The sequence below is a fragment of the Galeopterus variegatus genome, unplaced genomic scaffold (assembly GCF_000696425.1).
Source record: "Galeopterus variegatus unplaced genomic scaffold, G_variegatus-3.0.2 Scaffold5301, whole genome shotgun sequence".
NCBI lineage: Eukaryota > Metazoa > Chordata > Mammalia > Dermoptera > Cynocephalidae > Galeopterus > Galeopterus variegatus.
Window position 1 is genome coordinate 30,324 of NW_007731412.1, and position 22,533 is coordinate 52,856.

The 22,533-nt window shown below is 46.2% G+C and overlaps 1 protein-coding gene across 1 annotated transcript; it reads right to left on the reverse strand.

The window, feature by feature from the left end:
* Nucleotides 1–234: 234 nt before the first annotated feature.
* On the reverse strand, nucleotides 235–17,699 carry LOC103604642 (zinc finger protein 883). Its single transcript, XM_008589218.1, has 5 exons — nucleotides 17,565–17,699; nucleotides 13,096–13,184; nucleotides 12,159–12,285; nucleotides 7,372–7,473; nucleotides 235–2,222 (listed from the first exon to the last, which is right to left on the reverse strand). The coding sequence occupies exons 2-5, from the start codon at nucleotides 13,126–13,128 to the stop codon at nucleotides 367–369; spliced, it is 2,118 nt and encodes a 705-aa protein (XP_008587440.1). The 5' UTR covers nucleotides 13,129–13,184; nucleotides 17,565–17,699; the 3' UTR covers nucleotides 235–366.
* Between the last annotated feature and the right edge of the window lie 4,834 nt (nucleotides 17,700–22,533).

Genomic DNA, 22,533 nt, shown 5'->3' on the forward strand with positions numbered 1-22,533 from the left:
CTTGGTGTTGTCAGCACCACGCTCAGCCAGTGAGCAAACCGGCCATCCCTATATAGGATCCGAACCCGTGGCCTTGGAATTATCAGCACCGCACTCTCCCGAGTGATCCACAGGCCGGCCTATGTTTTTTTTTTTAAAAGATGACCAGTAAGGGGATCTTAACCCTTGACTTGGTGTTGTCAGCACCACTCTCACCCAGTGAGCTAACTGGCCATCCCTATATGGGATCCGAACCTGGGGCCTTGGTGTTATCAGCAACACACTCTCCCAAGTGAGCCACGGGCCCGCCCTGTCCTAGGTACATGTTGATGAATGTTGGGCTGAGCCTCACAGCACAGCTACCAGTTTGTTGCATGCTTAGGTTGTCTAGTCAGCATGATGATCAACAAGTCGTGTGCCCCAAACAAAGGCTTTCTCAAAATCATCACAGATGTAAGTGTTCTGCCCAGTGTGAAATCTCTGATGTTCAGTAAGGTATGAAATCCAGCTGAAACCCTCTCCACATTCTTTACATGCATAGCGTTTGCCACGAGTATGGACTTTCTGATGTTGAAGAAGGTGTGAGATCTGGCTATAGGTTTTCTCACACTTGTTACATTTGTAGGGCTTCTCTCCAGTGTGAATCCTTTGATGCTGAATCAAGTGGATGCTCTGATTGAAGGCTTTCCCACATTCCTTACAGGCATAGGGTTTCTCACCTGTGTGAATTCTCTGATGTTGAGTGAGGGATGAGTTGTGACTGAAGGTTTTTCCACACTCCTTACACTTATAGGGTTTCTCACCAGTGTGGATCTTCTGGTGCTCGATGAGGTGAGTGCTCCGGCTGAAGGCTTTCCCACACTCGCTGCACTCATAGGGTTTCTCTCCAGTGTGAATCCTCTGGTGTTGAATAAGGTGGGAGATCTGGGTATAGGCCTTCCCACAAACTTTACATTCATAGGGTTTCTCCCCAGTGTGAATCCTCTGGTGGCGTGTGAGGGAAGAGTTCTGGCTGAAGGTTTTCCCACACTCAATACATTTGTAGGGCTTCTCACCGGTGTGGATCGTCTGATGTTGAGTAAAGGAGGAGGTGTGACTAAATGCCTTTCCACACTCATTGCATCTATAGGGCTTTTCCCCAATGTGTAGGCTCTGGTGCCTCATGAGGTGCAAAATCTGTGTATAAGCTTTCCCACACTCATGACACTCATAAGGCTTCTCACCAGTGTGAATTCTCTGATGCTGTGTCAGGGATGAACTGTGGCTGAAGGCTTTGCCACACTCAGCACACTCATAGGGTTTTTCTCCAGTGTGGACTCGCTGGTGCTGTGTCAGGGATGAGCTGTGGCTGAAGGTTTTCCCACACTCATTACATTTGTAAGGTTTCTCCCCAGTGTGGATAGTCTGGTGTTGGGTCAGGGAGGAAGTGTGACAGAAGGCCTTGCCACACTCACTGCATTTGTAGGGCTTTTCCCCTGTGTGGATTTTCTGGTGGCGGGTGAGATGAGAGACCTGTGAATAGAACTTCCCACACTGGTCACATTTATAGGGTTTCTCTCCAGTGTGGCATCGCTGGTGTTTAATGAGGGATGAGCTCTGGGTGAAGGCCTTCCCACATTCCTTGCATTTGTAGGGTTTCTCTCCGGTATGGATCCTCTGATGTTCAGTAAGTGATGAGCTCTGAGTAAAGGTCTTGCTGCATTCGTGGCAGGCATAAGGTTTCTCTCCTGTGTGAATGATGTGGTGCTGAATGAAATATGAGCTGTTGCTGAACGCTTTTCCACATTCATTGCACTTGTAGGGTTTCTCTCCAGTGTGAATTCGCTGATGTAGAATATAGTCTGAATGGTAAATGAAGGCTTTCCCACATTCTATGCAGTTAAATAGTTTCTTCTCCATGAAGGTCCTTTGGCATTTCAAGCTCTTTTGTGGCGTGCTCCACTTCTGGGGCCTCTCTCCACCAGGCACTCTTTGCTCCCTAAGGAGGGCTGAGGCCCTCCTGAGCTCACTACATGTGAGGCCTTGCTCCTCAGAGGTGTCTCCCTTAGGAGTAGCAAATAAACACTTCAAATGCCTGTCCTGTTTTCCTGGGTCCTCCAATGGATGTCGACATGCCTGGGGTTCTCCCAACTTGGCATCTCCAAGCACAGCCCTCAAAATTCCTTCCATCAGAGAATATGACTCTTCAGAAATGCTCTTTCTTGGAGGCGTCTCCTGAGTAGTTACAGAGCTTGTCTCCAAGTCTGAAAGAAATGGAAAATACAAATATCATCTGTCCTAGGTCAAGGGAAGTTGATTATTTGGAACTGGCAATGTAAACCTAAAAAGAATGGTTTCAAATTTTATGTTGCTATTTTAAAAGGCATGAAGTAGATAGATTCATGTTCTGACTTGGGAGGATGGCCTCAATGTACTAAAAGTGAAGAGAACCAAACTGCACAACAGTTTATGAGCACGGAGATTAATCAGCCATGGCTTATAATGAATTTTTACAAATCAATAAGAAAAAATGATAAAAACAATCTAATAAAATAGTGAGGCAAGAATATAAATAGACGGGCCGGCCCGTGGCTCACTCGGTAGAGTGCGGTGCTGATAACACCAAGGCCGCGGGTTCGGACCCCATATAGGGACGGCCGGCTTGCTCACTGGCTGAGCGTGGTGCTGACAACACCAAGCCAAGGGTTGAGATCCCCTTACCGGTCATCTTTAAAAAAAAAAAAAAAGAATATAAATAGACGAAAAAGAAAAGAATAACATTAAAAAATTTTTTTATAAATAATATTTTTTCACAGAAAAAAAATAAATGGCTGATAAATACATGTAAAGATGGTCAACATCAGTGATAATAACAAAAAAATCAAATCACCTAAGATGCCATTTTACCCTTTTTAGATTGGAAAATGTTAAAAATATACAAGGTTGGCAGGTGAGCATGACATAGGCATTCTCACACCGTGTTTGTGGGAGGGTGCAAGGAAAGAGTTAACACAGAAGGTCTGTTTTACTCCATTTTTATTTATCTCCAAAGCCATGGTAATGACCCATGGCCAAGTTCTGAGGATTAAATTCCTGGGATGTTTACACAGTTACTGGTTCATGATGCTTTTCTATATGCTCAAGACCACGGGTTAAGATGTACTAGGTTGTCAGCACTATTGACTGCAGATATGAAGATTCCCGATGTGCGCCTGGTGCGTGGTTTGGGGTCCTCACCATGGCTGGTCATATAGCAGGTATGAGCATATGTGACTGGCCCTCTTCAAGAACTCTGAACTCTTAAGACTCAAGTGGGATTCCCTGTGTGAAGACATCTCACATGTATCTTAGTGGTTTTGTATTGGGAGCTATAGTGGATTGAATTATATTCCCCCCAAATTCACTGAAGCTTGAAGTGTGTCCCCTAAATTTTATGTATTAGAAACTTAGCCCCCACTTGTGACTGTTAAGAGGGTGGGAAATCCTATTATGGTAATTGAAAGGTGGAGCCTTGAACAGGTGATTAGACTGTAAGACTGTGCTGTAGTGAATGGATTAAAAATGGTGGTCAGGGGCGTGGTTCTGAGGGCTTTAAATGAAGAGAGAGGAGAGTCTGTCTCTCTCTCCTCTCTCTGCTTCCACCATCTTGCAATGTGAGATCACTGGGTCACTGTTGCCACCACCAGATGGACTTTAGACTTCCCAGCTTCAGAAACTGTAAGTAATACATTTCGTTTCTCTTTATGAATTACCCATTCTGTGCATTTGGTTATAAGCAATTGAAACAGACTAATACAGCAGAGAAAAGCATGTCCACATGACCCTCACAGAGAGAGGAATGACTTGGAAGCCTGCACTTGACCATACAGGCAGTCTTCAACTTATGAAGGTTTCACTTATGATGGTTTGGCTTATGATTTTCTGACTTTACGACGGTGCAAAAGCAATATGCATTCAGTAGAAACTGTACTTCGAGTACCCATATGACCATTCTATTTTTCATTGTCAGCAGAGTATTCAATAAATTACACTGAGATATTAACACTCTGTTCTAAAACAGGCTTTGTGTTACATGATTTTGCCCAACTGTAGACTAATGTTAAGTGTTCTAAGCACGATTAAGGTAGTCTAGGCTAGGCTATGCTGTTCAGTAGGTTAGGTGTATTAAATGCATTTTTTACTTATACCGTATTTTCAACTAATGATGGGTTTATCAGGATGTAACCCCTTCATAAGTTGAGGAGCATCTGAATATTTGTTCTTACTGTCCTTGTATTATATTTGCTATGAGAAATTTTAGCAGCGAGTACAACTTGTTGACTCATGTGAATCCTTCCAGAAAATAACCAAACTAGGGGGTGGTTGTGGGACCCCCAAAACAGAGACATGACAACTAAATGTTATATGGGATTCTGAAAATAATCCTCGTATTGTTGGACTAGGCAAAGGTTTCTTAGATATGACATCAAAAGCACAAACAGCAAAAGAATAGATAAATTGAACATCATCAGAATTAAAAACTTTTGTGCTTCAAAAATACTATCAAAAAAGCAAAAAGACAACTTGCAGAATGGGAGGAAAAGTTTTGCAAGTCATAAATCTGATAAGGGACTCATATTCAGAATACAGAAAGAATATTTATAACTCAGTGATAAAAATAAACAAACCAATTAAAAATGAGCAGATGGGCTGGCTGTTTAGCTCAGTTGGTTAGAGTGTGGTGGTCAGTATGGTGGTTAAGGCACAGGGTCCATGTAGTGGACTGAATTGTATCTGCCCAAAACTCACTGAAGCTTAAATTGTGTCTCCCAAGTTTTATGTATTAGAAACTTGGCCCCGCTCAGTTGGTTAGAGTGTGGTGGTCAGTATGGTGGTTAAGGCACAGGGTCCATGTAGTGGATTGAATTGTATCTGCCCAAAACTCACTGAAGCTTAAATTGTGTCCCCCAAGTTTTATGTATTAGAAACTTGGCCCCCGGGCCGAGCCCATGGCGCACTCGGGAGAGTGCGGCACTGGGAGCGCAGCAGTGCTCCCGCCGCGGGTTCGGATCCTATATAGGGATGACCGGTGTGCTCACAGCGCTCACTGGCTGAGCACGGTGCGGCCGGTCTCAAAAAGGACAAAAAAAAAAAAAAAAAAAAGAAACTTGGCCCCCACTGTGACTATAAATCTTCTTAGATTTTTCCAAGTTTTTGTAATTATCAAACATAGCTTTTATTTCATTTCTGAAAAATATCGGTAAATATTAAATATACATGAGGTTTTTACAGAACAATCTTGCAATCTGAAGAAAGGAAGATGTAGAGAAGAAATGATTGAGCAGAAAGCACATCCATTTAGAATTTGTTGGAGGGGATTGGTTTTTTTGGTGCCAGTAGATTCGTTCATGGAATACCCATTAATTACATAATTATCATATGCCAACCACAGTGTTGGGGGTGGGTGACCTTATGCTGAACAAGGTATTTGGTCCTTACTCTCAGAGAGGAGGGAGGGGCAGGCTTGTACTCAGACATTTTGGACACATCCTATTTATCTCTTTAGCACCCCTGCCTTTGAAGAACCACTGTTCCCCTCTCTCTGTACTCTTGGTGGGCTGGTAATCATAGTCTCTCTAATCCCTCACCTCCAGAGCGGGCGTGAGGCTCAGGCTGGCCAATTATAACCCCCCATCCACCAGGCCATACAAATTGGTTAAAGATCCAGAGGGAGCCAATCAGAATTTTCCTTGAGATTAATATATGGGGTTGCTAGGCAGAATATGTTTGAAACTGTGGATAGTCATGTTGAGTGCCACTTGGAAAGGCCTATAGATAGAATGAAGCCAGAAACAGACAAAATCAACATGTGGTAGGAAAAAAAAATAAAAAAGAAAAAGAAAACAAACAAAATGTGGGTGGGGAGAGAAGGAAGGAGAGAAAGAGAAAAAACATGTGAGCCCTGACAATATCATTTAAGGCCTTAGATCCATCTATGCCCAAAGTCTTACACTGCAACACTTTCCAGTTATATGGGCCAAAAAATCTAATTTTTCTTAAGCTATTTTGATTCTCTACATGCAAGAGTCCTACGAATACATCAGATAACTACAATAACACTAATTATTATTATAATCACAATAGGTAACATTTATTAAATGCCTACTATGTGCCAGACACTATTTTAAGCTTGTCATATGTATTAAGTAATTTAATCATAAAAATTTTAATGAGGTAGGATACAGAAATGGAGGTACCAAGAGGTTAAGTCACTTGCCCACAGTCACACAGACTGGCAGTGGCAAAACGGGGATTTGAACTCAGAGCCCACACTCTTGCACAATTGCAGTAATAGCACCTCAAGCAAGGAGCTGTGAAAACACTGAGAAGCAGCAGCCTAGAAGTCATGAAAGGCCTCCTGGAGGAGATGACCTATAAGCTTCTTCTTGAGGAACACTGAGGTGTTTTTCAGGGAGAAACAGTATGGAAAAGTGTCCCAGGCAGAGGGAACAGCATGTGTGAGGGCCCAAGGGTGGGAACACATGTTTAGATTCAGGTAGGGACAGGGGCTTCAGTGAGGTCAGGCCTCACTGAGAAATAAGGCCAGAGACAAAGCAAAGGCCGGACCATGCAGGGTCTTGAGTGCTGGGTTGAGGGGCAGGGACATCATCTTGGGGACACTGGGGAGCCACGGGAGGGCTGTGAGCAGGAGAGGAAGTGGGGTCAGCTCTCAATAGACAAAGACCCCTCTGGGCCTGTGTGTGAAATGGACTAGAAGGAGTAAGACTGGAGGCCAGGAGGCCAGGGAAAAGTAAGGGCTGAGGGTCCAGGTGAGAGAAGCCAAGGCCTGAGCGAAAAGGCAGGAGGGACAGGGCTAGGGGCTAATGGGCTGTGGTGGGTGAAGGGGACGAGGGGGCAGATGTCTGGCCCTGAGATGGGGTGGATGGTGTCAGAGACAAAGGTGCTCCAGTCCTCCTCCTCAGATGGCGTCCATGGTCCAGAGGGAGGCAAAACTCTGGCTTCCTCCTGTTGCCCAAACACGCTCACCTAGCTCCTACTTCTGGGTCTTTATACAGGCTAGTCTCAGTAAATAATTGGAATGATAACAACCACCACAGCCACTACTGACTGGGGAGCTACTGCATACCAGGCAGAGGGCCACGCTCTGTATCTGTCACCCAGCTATTCTTCCCAACCCTGAATACTGTTATCACCCCAATTTTACAAATGAGAAAATCAAGGCATAGAGAGGCTAAGACTTGCCCAAAGCCACACAGCTAGGTAGTGGTGAGCTGGGATTTGAACCCAGACAACCTGGCTCCAGAGCCCATGATTTCACCTGTGTGCTATGCTACCTCATTCTTGAATGAACCTCACTGACCATGATAGACAGGCTAGGAAGAGGGCTCACACCTACCAGACATCCTCACCCACCTGGACATGTAACTCGCTGGGCCTCTCTCTCCTCCATCTTTGGCTCTTCCCCTCTCTCCAGACAGGAGATCACATCAGGTTTGGACCCAGGAAGGCCTGCCCCTGGGAAAAGATACAGACTTGGTCATGTGTGCCAGAATTACTGGGAAGCCTCAGGGATGGGCCCCAGGCCCTGAATCTACAGAGGGGAGATGCAAACATCAGGAGCCTAATGATTAGAAGCTCTAATGGTCAACGGAAGACCCATCTATTAAGTGCCTAGTATGTTCCAGAGAGAGACTGAGCCCTGACAAGACTGTTTAAGGCTCTAGGTCTGTGCTGTTCAAGTTGAGTGCAAAAAACACAGTCTTCTGTGTCTAAAAGGCTTACTACGAGAAAAATGCAAAATCTCTCAATAATTTGTATATTGATTATAACGTGAACATAATGATAATATTTTGGATAGCTTGAGGGAAATAAAATGCATTATTAAAATTAATTTCACTTGTTTCCTTTTATTTTTTTAATGTGGCCATCAGAAACTTTAAAATTACGTAAGTGGCTTGCATCTACTGGATAACTGTGCTCTAGATTAAGCTATGCCTAAAGCCTTCCATCCCAAGACTTCGAGAAACATAAGTCAAAGCATCCCCATTTTGATGAAACTCTCTTAAACACCTGTAGGCAATCATTTGATCCCTGACTAAAATATGAGAAAATCCCAACAACAATATTCAGAGTAATACTAAAAAACTAATGTCTATTAAGCACTTACCACGTGCCAGCCATGTTTCTAAGCTGGTTAAATGCATTAGCTCATTTTTACCCTCCAAACAGGAAACTCAGGCACAGTCTATCATTGTGTGAACTGGCGTGGAAGAAACATAAGGTGCTGTGAGAAGTCACAGAGGGTGGGGAAATCAAAGGAGGCTTCCTGGAAGAGGTGAGGCAAAAGGTGACTGTACTAGGAAGGTGAGAAGAACTGTGGTTCAACAAACATGCCCACGGGCCTCCCCATGCTGGCTTAGGCATTGCTGGGAATACAGAAATGAACTGGACGCCACCCTGCCCTGTAGGAGATCCCGATCTGAAGGGGGAGGGAGACCTGGACACAGTGACAATCCAGGGTGACTCCTGGACGCCTCTCCTGTAAGAATCCCTTCCCCGCTCCACCGCAGGCACCCACTCCTTTGGTTACATTCTAGACCCATTCATCACTGATTGTGACCCCACCTCCAACATCTCAAGTGTCAAACACCCCATCCCACCTCCCAGCCTCCGGGTGCCTTTCTCTGCTTCTCGACTCCAACTGTCCCAGCTCCATAATCACTCCCCGGCCAGCACTCCTACTTACCCTACCCTCGGCCTGCACAGAACTCACCAGGTAAAGTCCCAATAGTGGTTAGAGCCAACTATCCTCCGATTTGGGTGCCAGTGCCCAAGAAGATGGAGGGCATTTTCATCAAGGTCTTACCTTAAACTTGGAACTGGAAGTTGCAACAGACAATTGTATATTTTCTCCCCACTCTCCAAAATGATCAGTTTGTCATTTCTTCCCCCTCCTCCCATATGCTACACCTCACTCCCTATTTGCAACTGTGACCTCCTCTCATGGTTCAAAGACGCCCTTGGATGATAGCATCTACGCTTCCCCACCGTGAGTCCCACAACCAGCCTGCATCTCTACACCCACACTCCGCCTTCCCTCTGGTTGTCCTGGAGATCGCCCCTGCTCCAGGCCAAGACCAACCCCTCCACTCCTCCCCAAGTTCATCTGCTTTCGCCCACTCAACACGCAAGGAGTTGGCTCCTTCCATTGTGCCTCTGTCATTGGAACTGCTAATTTCTCAGCCATAGGGTCTTTGCTGGTGTAATTAGTTAAGACAAGGTCCTATGGATTAGGGTGAGCCCTAAATCCTATGACTGATCCTTCTGAGAAGAGGAGAGGACACACAGAGAGACACAGAGGGCAGAAGGCCACATGAAGGTGGAGGCAGAGGTTGGAATGATGCAGCCACAAGCCAAAAAACACCAGGAGCCACGAGAAGCTGGGAGAGGAGAGGTAGGACCCTCCCCTAGGGCTTCTGAGAGAGTGGTCCTGCCAACACCTTGATTTTGGACTTCTGGCCTCCAAAACTATGAGAGAAACAATTTCTGTTGTTGTAAGCCACTGAGTTTGTGTCCATTTGTTACAACAGATACAGCAAACTAACACATCTCCTTACTGATCATTCCCGGACTAACATGCTGACGTAGGCCCCACCTGAAAAGACACATCTTCCCTTGACTGGAGAAGACAGTGCCCTGGGATAGCCTGTTCACTGGGTGGACAGGGGACTGTTCCTGAAATGAGTGACTTGGTGGAGGGGTGGGTCTGGGGGGACATGATGAGCTCAGTGGAGACAGGAATGTGGGGTCCTCAGCCCTCACCAGGGAAGTGTTCTGGAGGCCACTGGCTGCACAAGGTTGGAGGGTAGGGGACAGACTGAGGGAACATCATTCTGGTCATACAAGTTTTGCAGAAGAGGGTGGACATGGCAGGCCTGAGACAATTTCTTTGGAAATACCTGCTGGCAAGGCAGGCCTTTGGGTGGCATCTGAGAATCTGGATTTCAGGAAATTCCCCATCATTCCCTAATTGAGGAGAGGGGATCACTGGGCCTAAGCTGTGCAAACAATGTGGCTTACACTGAACACCTACTTTCCTTCTGGAAGCTGGAATTTGGGTACATACTAAGCCGATAGGACCAAGTAACCTGCCCCCAGTAACAACCCTGGGCACTGAGACTCTGACAAGCTTCCCTGGTTGACAGCGTCTTACATGTGTTGTCACACTTCATTGCTGGGGGAACTAAACACATCCCATGTAGCTCCACTTGGAAAGGGTTCTAAAAGCGCACAGCTGGTTTCTCCCAGACTTCGCCCCTGTAGCTTTTCTCTTTGCTGACTTTGCTCTGATTCTTTTCACTGTAATAAACCATTGCCCTGAGTATGACTACAGGCTGAGTCCTGTAAGTCCTCCTAGTGAGTCACCAAACCTAGGGGTGGTCTTGATGACCCCAACACAGAAGTTTAAGCCAAATTTTTTTTTTTTTTCTTTTTTTGTCTTTTTCCATGTCCGGCAACAGATCGCAACCCTCAGTGTCGCCCCCGCACCGGACCGGGACCGGCAACGGGATCGCAACCCTTGGTGTCGCTCCCGCGCCTCGCTCAGCCAGTGAGCGGGAACCGGTCTGTATGTGGGATCCGAACCCTCGGCGGGAGCGCCGCCGCGCCTCCCAAGCGGCGCACTATAGCAGTGCGCCACCGGGCCGGCCCAGTTTAAGCCAAATTTTGATGAGGTTGTCCAGCAAAAGTGTGTGAGTGAGTGGAGCTGAGGATGCAGCCTTCACATCATCATCACCACTTACAAGGAGAGGCAGAGACAGAGGAGTCAGAAAATAAATTGAGGAGCCGGCCCGTGGCTCACTCGGGAGAGTGAGGTGCTGATAACACCAAGGCCATGGGTTCGGATCCCATATAGGGATGGCCGGTTGGCTCACTTTGGTGAGCGTGGTGCTGACAACACCAAGCCAAGGGTTAAGATCCCCTTACTGGTCATCTTTAAAAAAAAAAAAAGAAAAATAAATTGAGAAGAGAGAGATGGAGAAAGCAGGAAATAGACTAGAGAGGAGGCTGTGGCGAGGGTCTAGGAGGAGAGCACGAGGCCTGAGCAGGGCTGGGGCTGTGGAGCTGAAGAGGAGGGTCAGGAGGGACGGGGCTGTGTCCTGATGGGCTGTCCAGTGAGAGGGAAGGGCACTACAGACTGAGTGCTTGTGTCCCCGCAAAATTTGCTCATTGAAACCTAATCACCAATGTGAGTGTATTAGGAGGTGGAGCTTTTGGGAGGTGATTAGGTCATGAAGGCAGAACTATCACGATTGAGATTAGTGCCCTTATTAAAGAGGGCCCAGAAAGCTCACTTGCCTTTTAGCCGTGTGAGGTTAGAGAAGATGGCAGGTGTTTACGAACCAGACAGCAGCCCTCAACTGACACTGAATCTGCCAGTGCCGTGGTCTTGGACTTTCCAGCCTCCAGCATGGTGGAAATGAACATCTGCTGTCATAAGCCGTCCAGTTCATGGTAGATTGTTGTAGCAGTTGGAACTGACTAAGACAGGGGCAGGGAGGGTGCCCAGCATTCTGTTCTGGGGACTGGGGGGACGTGGGGCCAACCAGAGACAGGGACCCAGATGAAGAGCAGGACAGTGGCCATGCTGAGCTCAGCGTGGGGTGTGGAGAATGGGAGGGGCAGGGGCAGGGTGTTGTGCCAGCGGGCAGGAGGGTGGACGAGTGGAGGATTTGGGAGACACATTTAAGGAACAGCATTTATGTGTTTTGGGGAGAAGATGCCAAGATCAGTTTGGGACCTTTGATTGGGAGGACGTCCAGGCACTTGGAATCTGAGCTTCTGGAATGGGCATTCATTCCAGCATGGAGCCGGAAGCCATGGGATGGGGGAGGTCACCATATGTAGTGAGGGAAGCATGAGAGGAGGGTGGGGCAGAGGCAGAAGATCTCATGGGACCCACATTTTATAGGACAGGCTGGGATCTTGGGGCCTTCTGGGATGCTGGGACTCTAGGATAAGCCGGTGGAGAGACAGAGAAGAAGAGAGAGCCAGGCATGAGAGAGCCAGTGAGAGGAGCACAGAAGGCGCCAAACAGCTGCAGTGAATGGACACTGTTGAGAGGGGGTGGGCACAAATGCAGGAGAGGGCAGAAGGGGACAACAGGTCTATTCCTGGGGAAGGCTGGGGCGGGACCTCACCCAGTGAAAGAAGGTTCTGGTAGTTCTCCAGCATCACGTCCCGGTACAGCTCCCTCTGGCCGGGCCCCAGCCAGCCCCACTCCTCCAGGGTGAAGTCCACGGCCACATCCTTGAAGGTCACTGAGTCCTGCAAGGGCCAATTTTACATGGTGGAGGGGTACATCCTTCTAGAACTCTGGGCAGGACAGGTCATGGGTTAAGAACCCATGACAGTCCCTTGGGCTGGAATGTTCTGACTCTACAGATTTGGGATGATTGAACCAAACCTGCCCAGAGGAATGTAAAGCGTCTAGAGCTGGTCCACAGGCATCTTGGAAGAAAGTAGAACAGGCCCTTTCCGCACGACTCTTTACTGCCCTCTATCGGAAGATCATTATAATGTACTCATTACTTTTAGGATATGACAGTTTACTGCCATCTACCTGAGAGTTGCCACACACAATACATACACCAATGTTTGAGGGGCAAGATGTGAATCCTGCCCCTGAGACAAGGCACCTTGTGTTGTGGGTAACCTGCACAACTGTAGGTGAATGACAACCCGAAGAAACACATTTTTTTTTAAACTATCAAGCCATTGTGCGCAAGAGACATTCCTAAGTCCCATTCTATCCCAGACCCCATCCCCGACTCCCAACCCCCATTCCTGAGTCCAGGGATAAGGCTCAGGGGTGAAGCAAAACCACCCACCGCCCACTTCACCTGGTAACCTGCTGAGCAACGCTGCTGAGTGTTAGAGGATTGATGTTTGGACGTGTCATAAGGTCTCAGCTCAGAGCATTCTGCACCAGCCCACTGGCCTCCCTTACTTCCCAGTCCCAGACCTGCCCCCTCTTCACACTGGGAGGGACAGAAGATAGTCATATTATGTATATATAGAGAGGGGGCCTTCTCAGGTCCACAAAGTCATCTTGAGAGAGGGGAAGCCCAGACTCACCTGGCCCTTGGCCATCAGGGTACCAGTGGTCATTGCTGGGTCCTGGGCATGCACCCCTGGGAAAAAGGTCCAGGCAAGAGTCCAAAGAGCTGGGGGGGGGAGACCGGAGCAGAGAAGGGGTCAGTTTTGGCCCAGACATCAGACACCTTCCCCAAAGATGGCTGGTGACAGAGGAGGCCCTGGTCTCCTAAGAACCAAAGGAAAGGCTCAGGACAGGCTACCTGAGGCCTCCATTCCATACCAGTAGCAACAACATTACCAACCATACAGTACAGCTCACTGCACCCACAACAGCTCTCAGAGCCAGGAACTATACTTATCCCTAGTTGAGGAAATCCAGGCATAAGAGGTCACGGCCTTTCCTCAAGGTAGCAGAGATTTCAAGTGTCAGAGTGGGATTTGAACCCAGGAGTCTGGCCATAGACCCAATCTTCTTTTCTTTCTTTCTCTTTTTTCTTTTCTTTTCTTTTCTGGCGGCTGGCTGGTATGGGGATCTGAACCTGTGAACTTGGTGTTATAAGGCTGTGCTCTCACCAACTAAGCTAACTGGCCAACCTCCCCGCTCCCCCCAACACTTTTATGTATTATAATTTTTTTTAATGTGGAAAAATACACACAACATAAAACTTACTATCTTAATCATTTAAAGCGTAACTTCAAGGGGGCAGCCTGCGGCTCACTTGGGAGAGTGTGGTGCTGATAACACCGAGGCCACAGGTTCGGATCCCTTTATAGAGACGAGCCTGCGGCTCACTTGGGAGAGTGTGGTGCTGATAACACCGAGGCCACAGGTTCGGATCCCTATATAGGGACGACCGGTTGGCTCACTTGGGAGAGCGTGGTGCTGACAACACCAAGTCAAGGGTTAAGATCCCCTTACCAGTCATCTTTTAAAAATAAATAAATAAATAAAATAAAGTGTAACTTCAGTGACATTTAGTTCATTCACAATGTTGTACAACCATCACCATTGTTTAGTTCCAGAACACTTTCATCAATTCTGTAGCCATTAACAGTCACCCCCCAACCCCCAATCTCCCCATCCCACCCCCATCTCACCCCTGCCAGCCCCTGGAAACCATTAATCTGCTGTCTGTCTCTGTGAATTTGCCTATTCTGGATATTTCATATAAGAAGAATCAAACAATATGTGGCCTTTTGTGTCTGGCCTTGTTACTTAGCACATGCTTTCAAGGTTCACCCATGTTGTAGCCTGTATTAGATCTTCATTCCTTTCTCTGAACAATGTTCCATTGTATAAATATATCACAGTTTGCAGAGGTCCTTCTATCTGTCTTAAAAATCCTGCTTAAGGATCTTGTAGTCCTGCTTAAGATGTTGTTTGAAGAAAGGTTCCAGTTGCTGAAATAAAGTTTAAGAGTCCCTGCCAAAGAGAGGTGGCATTCAGAGTGTGCGATTACCCCTGTTCATTCAGCAGATGGGCTCTGAACTCCATGTGAGTGACAAGCTCCATACCAGGTTCTGAGGATGAAGATGAGATGAGGGAGACTTGGCTCTGCCCTCAAGGGGCTCACTCCCTGATGGGGAAGACAGGCCTGGACACAGACCAGGTGGGAGGCTGAATAATGGCTCCAAAAGACATCCCTGGAACCTGTGAATTCTACCTTAAACAGAAAGTGTACTCTGCAAATGGGGAGATTATCCTAGATTATCTGGGTGGTCCTAAATGCAACCGCAAGTGTCTTATAAGAGGGAGGCAGAGGGAAACCTGACAAAGAGAAGAAGGCCATGTGACAGAAGCAGAGAGAAGCAGAGACAGAGAGAGAAGACACTATGCCGCTGGCTTTGAAGATAGAAGAGGGCTGGCCGGTTAGCTCAGTTGGTTAGAGCATGGTGTTATAACACCAAGGTCAAGGGTTCGGATCCCCTTACCAGCCAGATGCCAAACAAAAGAAGATGGAAAAAGGGGCTACAACCTAAGGAATGCAAGTGGCCACAAGAAAGTGGAAAAGGCAAGGAAACAGATTCTCCCCTAGAGCCTCTGGAGGGGGTACAGCCCTGCTGACACCTTGATTTCTACTCATTAAAACCCATTTGGATTTCTGGCTTCCAGAACTGTAGGAAAATAAACTTGTGTTACTTTAAGCTACCAATTTGTGGTAATTTGTTACAATAGCCATGGGAAACTAATACAGTCCACAAAATGAAAAATTTCAGCTCTTCACACACGTTCCCAGGCAAACAGCTACACAGGAACATACGCACCTGAATGCCAAAACCAGCAGGTGAAAATTTGATGAGGAAATGAGACACAGAGTTTTACAGAGTCTTAACCATCTCCCCACAAATCACTTATCGTGGAAGAAAAAAGGGGGATATGTGGAGGATACTAATGTATTTCTCAGGGCCTACCTTATAGCCTGGTGGGGCAACAGCCCTGTAGTTTTAGGTACAGCCTAACCTTCTGGTATTGCACATAGAAGTGTTAAGCTTGGGAAAGACAGAAAACTTTCCCAGGACTAAAGTCTCTGGTGTAGACAAAAAATTGTAACACAGCAAAAATGCTTGTCCTAAGGGCAGTCATCCTTGGTGCAGCTAAACCTAATTATGGGAAAGTATGTGAGCTAAAGGCTTCAAAGATAATGGTTCGGGGATGTTCCTCATCTCACCTTCAGCTGTTTCTTTGAGTTTCTTGGGGAAGTGAGTGTTGCCAAGACAATTATCTTACTGTTCTTTTTTGTAACCACCGGTGTTCTTTTTCTGTAATTTTCTTGCCTGGAAAACAAATACTGAGAGAAAACCTGATTTGGGGTTATTTTCCAAGAATTCTTCTCCCTTAAAGGATTTGTCTGGAATTAACCCTTTTGTGCCTCTCACTGCTCAGGAGAAATGGGCTTTGAGTAATCCTTTGCATCTCCATCACCCTGGGAGAGGTGATAACTTATTAATTACAAAAAGAAGAGGGTAACTTCAGAGTGGAGAAATCTGGTAGATACCATCTTAACCAAGTTATCAAGGTTGATGTTACCTGTGATGAGTCAAATCAACATCACGGGCCCCTGATCTACTGAGAAGGACACAGTATCGCTCCTAGAATATTCCTGCCAAAATGTGTAACCTAACTCTAATCATGAGGAAACACTGGACAAACCCAAACTTAGGGACACACATATTCTACAAGCATATGGTCTGTAATCTTTAGAATTTCCAAGATCATGAAGGTCAAGGAAAGACTGAAAAACTGTCCCAGATTAAAGGAGACCAGAAAGACCTGACATCTGATGCAGTGCATGATTGGAGATTTTCTTTCACCATTAAAGTCATTATTGGAACAATCAGCAAAAATTTGAATAAGGTCTGTAGATTAGTTAATAGTATTGTATCAGTGTTCATTTCTTGATTGTGATCATTTTAGTCCATTTTCTGCCATTCATAACAGAATACCTGAAGCTGGGTATTTTATAAAGAACTGAAATTTTTTTCTTACAGTTTGGGAGTCTGGGAAGTCCAAGATTGAGGGGGTGCATCTGGTGAGGACCTAGTGGGAACTCTAGAGTTCCAAGGTGGTGCAGGGAATCACACGGTGAGAGGGTAAGGCCATGCTAATGTGCTAGCTAAGGTCTCTCTTCTTATAAAACCACAATTCCATGATAACCCATTAATCCAGTAACTCATCAATCCATTAATCATGAATGGATTGATCCATTCATGAGGGTAGAGCCCTCACCATCCCATCACTTCCTAAAGGCCCCATCTCTCCACACTGTGGCATTGAAGATTAAGCTTCAACATGAGTTTTGGAGTGTTCATTCAAATCATAGCAGTGATTATGGTGCTATGGTTTTGTATAAAAATGACTTCCTTTTCAGAAAACACACAGAGACTCACTAGAGAGTGGGGTGGGAGGAGGTAGGGTGCAGAGGCCCAGAGAGAGGAACAGAAACCCAAAGACAGAGGGAGACAGAAACTTGGGGAGATGGAAAGAGACCCAAAGAGAATGGGGACAGACAGAGAGAGGGGAACAGAGGCAAGGATGCGGGGAGGGGCAGACAGACGGGGTGGGACGCAGCGGGTGTAAGGGTGGAGGGAGATCCGAGAGAGAACAGCTGCTCAGGTGAGGGGTGACTGCATAGTGTTGCTCTCGGGCTCTGGGGTCGGAAACTGTGCATGTGATTCTAGGTCTACCACGTTTTAGCTCTGTGACGTGGGAGAAGCTGCAGAGTCTCCCCGAGTCTGTTTCTTTACTTGCAAAGTGAGGAAAGGGAAGTTCCCTTTCCTAGGCGATCGCAGCAATCTCGCGCGCGGCCGAACTCCTGGCAAACAGCAGGCGCCCAACTCCCACACGCCGAGTCGTCTGAGCCACACGTATGCTAGCGGGGCTCTGGGGCCGCGCGTGACAGGAGGAGGCGGGGCGGCAGCCACCGCGCCCTTCCTCCCCTCCCACTCACGCCCGACTTGGACCCGCCCCTGGAGCGCCTGCCCATCGGCCTAGCCCGGCCCACACTCACCTGCTGCGGGTCGGGGCCGCAGGGTCCAGGCTCACCTGTGCACCCCGGCGTGTTCCACGGGATAGCCAGGCCTCCCCTCGCTCCGACGGCTGCGAATGCGCCTGCGCGGTCGCTATATTGGCACTCAAGTCCTGGTACTTTAACCGCGGCATCGCAGCTGGACTACATTTCCCAGAAACAGTTGCAGCTCACGCTCCTCCCGGACTAAGGTCTGTGAGTGTGGGGGAATGCTGGGAAATGGAGTCTCAGAGTAGGATATGTGGCGGGAGAGAGATTGTATCTAAACAGCTGCGTGGCAGCTGGAGGAAACCTGGTGTTTGAGAAGTGTCTGGCTGTACTGGCACTGCGAATATCCCCGTGTTAGCCAGAGTCTTCTCACTGTCCTCCACAGGAGGCGATACCATTGTCCATTTAATCCAAATTTCTCCTACCATAGCTGAAGTCGTCAGGACTGATAAAAGTTGGCCCCACCTAAACTGATGGTGAATGAATTCCCTGTGCATCCGCCTTTCTGTTTGCCTCAGTTTCACCCATCACCCCTTAAAGAGCAGTGTGGTGAAGGAAATAGAGCCTATGCCGAGACCTGGGAGGTGTATATTCACAAATGCAAAGATGGCTCGATATTAGGATATTATATATAATTCACCTATTGATATATCAAAATAGTATCAACATATCCATAGATACGGAAAGGCTTTTGGTAACATTTAGTAACCAGCCATTTCTAGATAAGCAGAATAAATTAAGAATAGGCCCATATTGGGCCGGCCCCGTGGCTCACTCGGGAGAGTGTGGTGCTGGTAACCCCAAGGCCACGGGTTCGGATCCTATATAGGGATGGCCGGTTAGCTCACTGGTGAGCGTGGTGCTGACAACACCAAGTCAAGGGTTAAGATCCCCTTACCGGTCATCTTTAAAAAAAAAAAAGGCCCATATTGAACAATAATAACCATGGTAAAGAGTTACTGGTCTCTTCTTGTGTTTAATTATATACATACTTATAATAAAAACCCCATATCAGGCTTAATGGTAAAATACTAAAGGAATTCCCGTTAAAGTTGGAAACAAAACAAAATGTCCACTACCACCACCTTTGGAAGAACTATCAACGTAATTAGACAAGAGAAAGAAACAAAAAAATCACTGAAATAGAGAAGTCCAGGTTCTCATCTTCCTTTGCCTGTGATATGATTGAGATCTTGAATATCAGACAATCTACTGAAACACTAAGATAAACAACAAGATAATTCTGTAAAATGGGTACAAAAAATAGGTTTTCTCTCTTCAAACAAGAACCATTAGGAATCTAATGAAAAATAGGGGTTACTCAGATTTTAGCCCCTTCTTTACCTGATATATTTTAATCTCTTTGTGATCTCGGGCAGTTCTCCACTCTCTACACCCCGTTACCCAGCTTTCCTTTTCTATACAGTGTCAATCCCTCATTGGGTTAATCTGTGGCAGAAACCGGAGAGCTGTTCTCCAAATTCCTTTCCTCTACTTTTTATGCATATAGCTGGACTACATTTCCCAGCCTTTCTTGCAATTTGAGGTGGCCATGTGATTAGGTACTGGCCAATAAAATATGAACAGAAATTTCTGGGTTTCATGCCAAACCCAGACCTGGCCCACTGAAACCTTCCCCTTGCCACCTTTCTCAGTTTGTCTCCTTCTGTGATGCAGATGAAGACTGTGACCCTAGAAGTCACACGTTGAAGATGGAAGTAGCCTAGGTCCCTGAATTGTCACTTGGACAAAGGCCACCTCCAATCAAAAACACCCATTGTAGGCCTTACATAAGCAAGAAATTAATCCAGTATACCTTTTGGAGGTTAGTTGGTTATAGTAGTTAGTGTTACCTTAACTAATACACACTGTGTCATGTGTCAAACCATGTGTAGAAGAGGGTGAATCTCAGCCCCTAATTTCTCATGTTCAAGAAATAAAACTCTTTTCATTGTTCAAATCTAAGTCTGACTTTTATTTTGAGTCACCCATTCCAATGGGGGTGTGTGCGAGGAGTCATCTAGAAACTGAATCTCTGTTATGTGGGGACCTCCCTTTTTCCTGAGAACAGTGTCCAGATCCAGGAGGTGTCTGTAGTGTCTGTAGTGTCCAGTGATCCTTCAGCATGGCCATTTCCCTTGCCATGACTGGTTTAGTAGTGGGCATGTGACCTCATTCTAACCAATGAGACACGAGCAGTGGCCCACGGGGAGCTTCTGGAGAAGTTCTCTCTGACTTTAAGAAGGAGACCTGGTCTTTTCTCTTCCCCTGGATGTTGACATGTGTAGATGTGATGTCAGGAACTGCTGCAGCCCTCTTGTGATCATGCAGACCAAGACCTTTTCCAAAGACAGAAGACAATTTGAATCATGGATATCATGGCTGAGTAGCTGTGCATCCCAACAAGTAAAAAGTAAATACATTTATTAATAAACCACTCCCTTCTGTATTATAAGACCAAAATTACAAGAGTTGCCTTGACATCTTTGAGCCTCACAGGGCCCCAAAGGCCTAGCTGTGAGTTCTCCTGCTTTTTGCCAGATATGCTTCCAACCTGAGGGAAAAGCTCCCTGTCCAGCTAGTTGTCCTATAAGCAGACCAGCTGCACCTTTCTGGATCCTCAACCTAACAAGCTTCAGTTCCCTGTTAGCCAGTGAAATTATTCAAACAAACCAATCACATTCTCCCATGGGACTGGGGGGTAACTCACCCTCTTGTTACTACGAAGTCTGCCTCCCACAGCCCCCACTGGTTCACTCTATTCCAGAGTGCAGCTCGCATATGGCCCTGCATGGTGTGCGGTGTCATCTTCCCCTGGGCTGTGAGTACATGTGACTAATAAACCGCTCTCTCTTTCACCTGTCCAGTGTTAGGTATCATATGTTCAGCCATCTTATATTATTTAGGGCAGGGGATTTCATCTTCACCAACGAGGTGAATACAAGGTTATCCTAATACTTTGTGCCTTGCATACAACAGATATTCATTAAAAATGTGTACATTGTCGGGGCCGGCCTGTGGCTCACTCGGGAGAGTGTGGTGCTGATAACACCAAGGCCACGGGTTCGGATCCCATATAGGGATGGCCGGTTAGCTCACTGGCTGAGCGTGGTGCTGACAACACCAAGTCAAGGATTAAGATCCCTTTACCAGTCATCTTTTAAAAAAAAAATGTGTACATTGTCATGGTAATGTAAGTATATGATAGATTAGAAATAGTTATTTTTATACTAACAAGGTATACAATCAAAAAGTTTCAGGGCTGGCCGGATGGCTCAGTTGGTTAGAGTGCAGACTCATCCTTATAACGCCAAAGTCATGGGTTCGGATCCCTGGAACAGCCAGCCACACACACACAAAGAAACTTTGGCGAGCCCAGATTTGTAAGATATCATCCCGGTGCTTTGCCAGGCCATCTAGCTCTTCCACAGTCTGGAGTCTTCTCACATCAGCCTCATCGCTTCCCACTCCCCACATTCTACTCACTCTTAGACTATTCCCAGTCTTCATTCCAGTTTCATCAACTGCTTTATCATTCCCTTAGCTCCTATTCCATCTATCACCCTCTCAGCTGACATGTAAAATTCATATGAAGTTGAAATCTCAGTGTTCATAAGTATAGTTTTATTGGAACACGGACATGCTCATTCTTCTACATATTGTCTATGGCTGCTTTCAGGTGCTACAGTGGCAGAACGGAGCTGTTGCAACAGAGACTGTATGACTTGAAAAACAAAAAAAATTTTCTTGCCCTTTGCAGAAAGCTTGCTGATTCCTCATTTAAGCCACTGTTCATTGGGAATAATGTTACTTACAGCCAAAAAAAAAAAAATCCTGATACATTTTATTGTCCCGTTTTTATAGATGAGAAAACTCCAAAACTTAGAGGTGACAGATTGAGCAAGAGCAGAAACCTGAATTTGTCTAATTTCACCACACAAGCTGTTAGCTCTATCACCTCCCAGAAAGCCTCACGCAACAAGGATGGAGAGCTATAAAAGATGGTAGAGGAGAAGAGATGTGCCGGCCCCTCTGTCTGTCACCTGCTGGCTGTCTTTTGGCTGATGGCCTTTTCCTTACCTTCCTCAAGAAGTGGGAATGTTGTCCTAAGTAGTCAGAGCCCAAGACCTCAGAGCTGGGTCATAAGAGTTAAGGGGGAGCCAGTTACTGCATTAGCAAGGACTCATCCCTGGTCTCTGCTGTACGACTGATGGGTTGAGGCAGGGTCTCTCCAGACTGAACCGGGATAGCTTCAGCAGAGAGGTCTTCACTGCATCACTGAGGGCTGTTTGGTTAATAATAAAGCCATATTTTGTTTCCCATTGTGACTGGCAGGGCAGGAATTGGGAATCCTTAGGTCCTTCTATTACATCCTAGAAACCTATCCTACAAAGACAATCCCAAAGAAATAAATAGCTTTATATCCACACGTTTGTCTTAGCATTATTCAATATTAATAAAATTTAAAATTACATAAAAATTGTAAAAAAGAAAAATTAAATAAGATTTATAATTGAAAATGACTTTTGAGTTCAAAATCAGGAGATCTATTAAATAAATAGCAGTACGTCTCATCCATGAAATGTTATTGAGCCATGCAATAATAGTGATAACCACACAATGACATGAGGACATACTTGCAAAAGAAGGTTAAAGGAACAAAAATCTTAAAAGTTAGGTATCTTTCGTGTTTATAAAGATGTGTGCGCATGTGCAAAAGTTAGATGAACAATGCATTGCCAAAATGAAATAACAATAACTGCCACTTATTGACAACACTCTGTGGGTTTTATTAGCTCATTTAACCAGCACGACCACCCTATGAAGAAGGTATTGCTTTCCCCAATTTAACGACAAGGGCACTGAGACAGAGGATTTATATAACCCTTTCAAAGTCCCAGAACTAGGGCCGGCCTGTGGCTCACTCGGGAGAGTGCGGTGCTGATAACACCAAGGCCATGGG

What these genes read in the sequence shown, in the direction of transcription:
- LOC103604642 (XM_008589218.1), bottom strand. Translation starts at nt 13,128, where the DNA reads ATGACCACTGGTACCCTGATGGCCAAGGGCCAG. An exon ending in CCCTGATGGCCAAGGGCCAG is followed by an intron (nt 12,286 to 13,095) that starts GTGAGTCTGGGC and finishes TGGCCCTTGCAG; the next exon opens with GACTCAGTGACCTTCAAGGA. An exon ending in CCAGAACCTTCTTTCACTGG is followed by an intron (nt 7,474 to 12,158) that starts GTGAGGTCCCGC and finishes ATCTTTTCCCAG; the next exon opens with GGGCAGGCCTTCCTGGGTCC.